Source organism: Leptosomus discolor, chromosome 14 (assembly GCF_034619465.1).
Source record: "Leptosomus discolor isolate bLepDis1 chromosome 14, bLepDis1.hap2, whole genome shotgun sequence".
Taxonomy (NCBI): domain Eukaryota; kingdom Metazoa; phylum Chordata; class Aves; order Leptosomiformes; family Leptosomidae; genus Leptosomus; species Leptosomus discolor.
Window position 1 is genome coordinate 18,542,048 of NC_141404.1, and position 6,000 is coordinate 18,548,047.

The window sequence follows — 6,000 nt, forward strand, 5'->3', positions numbered from 1 at the left end:
GTTTTACAAAGATTAACTGTACTATTTGAGCCAACAGGGCTGCCCTTTTTCACCTTGCCATCGAGTGGCCTATGTTTCCACCCTCAACAGAAGGTTCCTCCTTTCTACATGGCATCCTCTGAATATCCTATCGCCATCACAGCTGAGCAGCCCTACTCCTCAGTTAAAGCTAGGAAATTGTGCATCTAAACTTACAGCCAGGATGGAGTTTGAGCAGGAAAAGGTCCCAGGATTTCAACTTCATCTTCATTTGTTTGACAACAGCTACAGTCGAAACACTTCTGACAACAATTTCTACAAGTCCACCGGCACAGCAAGAGATCCGAGATTCTAGCGAGCAGACCCTGAAGCCATTGGAAACCAAAGTAGAAGATTACAACCCATCAATAGCTATTGAGAAATAACATTCAGCTGTATTTATGTTTGTGCTTCTGCAACAGAACATTAAGAACTATATTTATTCCATCTATATCAACAGACAAGTGCTATGTAGTTATCAGCCCAACTTCACTGATGCCATAACAAGGCAGGAAAATAAGCATTCACCACAGGTATTTTCCCTCTAGTAGCAATGTATTATTATGTAGGTTGGCAAGAGGGTGATTTACAAAACATGGCATAGCAATATGCTAGAGTGGAAACATGCTTATTCTTTCACACACATCAACAAACTAATAGATCAGCAAATGTACAACAGAAGGAATTAAAAACAGAAAGTAAGTGAAAGCTCCGATTTAATCTGGCAAGAGTCTATTTAATTAACACAGCAATACGAACACACTTCATCCCTGCAGAGGTATCAGTACACAGTATTTGTATGATCCATACACATACAGCATTACAGCCCAACAAACTTGCCACTAAAATGGCTTAGCAAAAGCACACTATTCTCATTCCTCTGCTATGATGATCAATTTAACGAAGAACCTTCAATAATTTTTTTAAAGAAGTTACTTGACCCAGAAAAGTATTTCATTCCTTAGGTTTCCATGGTGGCATTTAGTAGCATCACCTGTAACAGTGCTTCTCTGCTGTTACACCATGGGGTGTGAGCACCCAATCGGAGGGGTAACAGGCTGCTGCCCCATTTCCATGCCATCCCTACAGCCGTCCCTCCACTTCAAAGCTCTGCTTGCCTCATGAGGAGCAGAAAGACAAACCTTAGCTCATTTCCCACGCACATCAGCTCGAACTTCTGCAGCTCATAAGATGGCCCATCAAGCAGCACAAGGGCACTGCTAATAAAGGGCATCGCTCTGTAGTCAAGGGGGCAGACATGCAGCTGCAAGAGCACAGCACGTGTACATCCAGGGTCAAATCGCTTTACGATTGTATGTGACCTTGAAATGTTCCAAAGAAGCTGAAGAAATAAAGCATGTGAGATTTTCTCCATAGATATCCCCCAAAAATACTTAATGAATTTTCAGTATTCATACATACATAGATACAAGGGCACTATCACACTGCACAAAGGGGTTTCCTCTGAGGAACGCAGATCGGCAGAGAAGACTCCACAGGAATGTTTCTTTTTTGCCCCAGTAAAACAGAGTTTTTTCCATAAACAAATTGTGAATATTGCAAAAAAAAAAAAAAAAAAAAAAATTACCAGCCCAAAATGTGGTGCATTACTTCTATCTAGGACATCGGTAAGGAGTCAGAAAATACGAAGCAATCCCCTTAGGATGGAGCGAGGAGACAGAGTGGAGAGTGAATCATCAGATTAACTCACCTCATTTATTGGTTCCAACTGTCCTTTTAGACATCCAGGATGAAGCAAAGGGGAACAAAATGAAAAAGACAAAAACAGGTTAGCAATGCTCAAATAACTTTAAATTTTCTGCCATGACATGCCCTGGCCTGGGATGAGCTTGAATTTCTGGCAAGACAGTACCTGACAGATGTCAGAGGAAGGAAAGGTCTCCTGACCGGGCATCAGCTTCTGCTGCTTCCAGTCCTTCCCCACCAGGCTCCTTCTGCTCCTCCTTCCCCAGAAGCAAAATTCCCAAACGCATCCTGGTGCATGAAAATCCTACTCATTGCCCCTTGCTAATGGGGTATCACACACAACCACTTATTTTCTTTTCTTTAATAACCTGTCTCTAACTGCAGCAACTAGTTGCTATTCACAGCAAACAATATCCAAATTTTCCAGTTACATGCCACAGTGGGGAAAAAAGGCTTTCCTCCAGATTCAGCCCATATAAACATAGTTTCAATGCCAACTCATAGAAAATGATGTTTCTAGGAAGGGGCACAGACTCAGCATACTCTCCATTATGTACACATCACTTGAGCTAGCCGGGCATCTTCAGTCTCATCCTCAGATGTGACTTGAAGAACACAAAAAGTAGAAGTTAAGTGCTTAAAACTTGAGCCACACACTCCAGTTTGAAAATCTGCACTGCAGCCACTTCCGTCAAGTCACAGAGAAAATCTACAGCAAAGGAAGAAATCATCGCAAGCCAGTGTTTTATTCACAAAGCCACCCTTGGATTGGATACTTGACCCACTTCATGTATAACTGGAGACTTAGTAGCATTTCAGATGCCTGCTGAAATGTCCTTCCTATCGCTTTCCCTTGATAATGTCCATGAGTTTCCTAATTGTCCTGGCTGTCTTTCTATAGGGGGAATCCCAAAACAAATAACCACACCAACACAAAACCACAAAATACACAAAAAAATAACCCCACTCTTCTCTACTCTTCCACACATAGAAACTGATTTCTAGCTTTATGTCCATTACAGGGACAAAAGCAGCTTTTCCTGAAGAAGCTGGGACACAGAAGGTGCCTTTAGTTCCAAGAACTCTCCCATGGACCACGTTTCAGCACAAGTCTGTTTTTTAAACTTCTCCAAAACCAGTGCTTGGTGAAAAGGCCATCACTTGTTAGAAGCACAAATTAAGAGATGGGAAATACTGCAGTACAATGTGACAAGACATGATTACCAGATACCCATGGACCAACTGTTTAAGAAAATTCTGAATGGTTTAAAGGGCATTATCATTCCTTATTAATGCAAAGTTGCAGCCAAAGCACAGCAGCCAAAGCTACAGTGGTTCAGCAAAGCTGAAACAAGAATATTTAAATCGCTCTAAAACGAAGTGGCTGGATCTGTGCCACACGATCGAATGCCACAGCACGTGCTGTGTGAAGGAAGTGGCACTTCCGAACAGCCCGTGGGGACACACGGTAGGCTTGTGTCAAACAGCCTCCTGGTCACCATCAGCCACCGGTGATGCGAAACCACACCTGTGTGCCGCCAGCCCCAAGGGCACATGCAGCGGTCTCACAGGCATCGTAACAACGTGAGTCTGTGGGCACCCACAAATCTCCATGAGGAAATAGGAGGACAGAAATAAGAACTAAATATTACAGTGCAGAAGAGGTAAACAAGTAACCAGTGCCATACAGGGCTTAAATGCAGGGGCCCATGGAAGGAAAGCAAACACAAGCAGCTGTGTTCATCCACCTTGCTCACACCGGGCAGGAGGGCCAGGGCTGGGGAAGGATGCACCAGCTAGCAGGCACTGGGGGATCCCAGGGAGCAAAGGTGCTGCGACACACTCAGCACCCCCAGGAGAAGGGGTCAGCCCCCAGGGCCGGGGAGGCACCATGTCGTCCCAAGTCAGCCAAGCAGAGAAGAACCCAGCTGGGAGCCTCCAGCCACAAGAGAACCCTCATCAGGGGCCAACCGTGACTGTCACAGGTGCATCCTTGCCTGGCGCTGGGTGCGATGCAGGGCTGCACCTCCACTTCACACCTTGCCACAGGGTCCCAGTCCCCCCAGTCTGCCTGAGCTCGTGGAGGGTCGCCTGCACCAAGCCAGCACAGCCACCGATCACAACCGGGTCAACAGACCAGCCACCACAACCTGCCATGGCAGTGTCCCCAGGGACGCTGCAGCAGGGTGGAGTCCCCACTGGTGACAGACCCTGTTGTGACCCCGCACTTACACCCCTAGGGAAGGCTCACAAGCCCCACCACAGTGTAAGGACAGTGCGTGCTCCCCCAGCCACACATCCGTGGGCGGCCCCCACCACCCCAACGTGATTAACACCACAGCGTGGGGATAACGGGGTGTCCCTGCTGCCCTCGTCCCCACCCACCTACCTCCCCCTCGCACACGGGGGCCCCTACGGAGGGCCCGCCCGGCCCCACCCGAGACCCCCGCCGAGCCGAGGGGCCCCGGGAGCCCCGCACCACCCGGCCGCACACCGCCCCCGGCGGGGCTCGCCCGCGGCCGGCTCCAGCCCGACCCCTCGGGGGCAGCGCCCCTCGCTCCCCGCTTCCCCCCGCCGGGCGCGGCGGCGGCTCTGCCCCGGCGGGAGGGGGCCGCGAGGGCACGGTAGGGCGGCTGGCGGTGGACGCGGGCCCCGGGAGACGGGGGGTCATGGGCGGCGTTGATAGCGGGTGTCTGTCAACGCCCCAACGCCCGGACTCCCCGAGCGGCGGTAAAAGCTCCGCTCGGGTTTTTCCCAAAACCGGGCGGCAGCCTTCGGAGATACAGATGGAGAACAGGCAGGTGGGAACTGCAGGGCCGTGGGGGAAAACCGATCAGGGGTTTAAACCAGCCCAAAATGTAATTCAGCCTCGCACTGCTGGGGGGTGGGGGGTGGGGGGGGTGAGGGGTGTCCCATCCATCACGCCGAGGGCTGGGGCTCGCCGCAGCCCTGGGCGCCTGTGCCCCCCCCCCCCCACCGCCGGGCTGTGCCCAGGCTGGAGCGGCCGATGAAGCCCCCAGCGCATCTCAACCTGCCCGCGGGGTTTAGGACCCTCCTCCCTCCAAGAAGTCCTTGTGCGGGGTTGGGCCGGGCTCGCACGCACCTGGGGCCACCCCACTCCCGCCGGCAGAGAAGAGCGAGGGCCGGGGACTGCCCACCGCCCCCCGCTCCTACCCCGGCTCCTCGCCAACAGGCTGCAAGCCCCGCTGCTGCTCCTGCCCCGGCCCCGCCTGCCCCCCTCGCCGGGGGCTGCCGCCGCCGCCGGCAACTCCTCCCCAGAAGTTAACCCAAAGTTGCGCACCCGCACCGGGCAAGGAGAGCGGGAGGGCCCCGCCGCGGCACCGGTCTCGCAGACGGAGCAGGGGGTGCCCCCGCACACGCCCCAGACAAACCCCCGCCCGCCAGGGACGCGGATCTCCCGGGGGCCCGCAGCGCCGCCGCTCCGCACCCACCTGGATGTACGCCATCTTCCGCGGGGCGCACCGCGGGGCGCGCACGGCGCCTCCCGCCGCGCCGCTCCACCCGCGCCCGCTGCGCCGCAATACGCCCCGCGGTGCGGCACCGCCCCGGGCGGGGGGGGGGGGGGGAGCGGCTGCAGCGGTCCGCGGCCGCGCAGGCACCGCGGGGGCAGGGGGCGCCGTCAGGGCGAGGAGACCCGCCGCCCCCCTCGGCCGATCAAACCCGCGTGGGGTTCGCGCTCCGAGGGGGCTGGCGGAGGCTCCGAGCAGGGAGGCTCCTGCCCGGCCCGGCCCTGCCCTGCCCTGCCCGCGGACCCTCCGCGGGGCTGCAACAGGTCCGCTGCAGCGCGGGCGAACACTGACCTCCAGAGGGCCCGGCGCGGAAATTCAGGGCTGGAAACCCCTCCTGGCCCCCGGGGGACACAGCCGGGGGCGGCACGGCACGGCACGGCACGGCCCCGCAGAGCCGCCGGCAGCGCGGAAAGGGTCGGTAGCAGCAGAGGCACGTACGTGTGGAGCGGCGGCAGCTGGTGTGAGAGTGGTGGCCTTGGTAAAGAGCTTTTTATAGCGGCGTTTTCCTCCAAAGAGTTCGCTGTGTGAGAAGATGCTCTAAACACACCTGAGTTTCCACAAGGATGCGGTTGTTTTATGAGCTTGAATGAACAAAAACGTACGTACTCGCATCTTCCCGGGCAAAGATGAGAAGCCAGAGTAAGGAGCGAGCTTTTAACCCACAGACCACACTGAGCTTGGCTTCATGTCCCTGTGCTGACACATCGGGTCCTAGGAAGAGGCAGGGCAGGAGGGGATGTGGTCC

At 54.7% G+C, this 6,000-nt stretch overlaps 1 protein-coding gene across 1 annotated transcript in view; it reads right to left on the reverse strand.

Annotated features, from left to right (window-relative positions):
- SYT17 (synaptotagmin 17) overlaps positions 1 to 5,192 on the reverse strand; it is a 39,951-nt gene extending 34,759 nt beyond the window's left edge. Inside the window, exons 1-3 of the mRNA XM_086473109.1 lie at positions 5,178 to 5,192; positions 1,730 to 1,747; positions 196 to 344 (exon numbers count right to left, since the gene is read on the reverse strand). Of these exons, the coding sequence (XP_086329235.1) occupies positions 196 to 344; positions 1,730 to 1,747; positions 5,178 to 5,192 (182 nt within the window). The remainder of the gene's footprint in view (positions 1 to 195; positions 345 to 1,729; positions 1,748 to 5,177) is intronic.
- Positions 5,193 to 6,000: the final 808 nt, after the last annotated feature.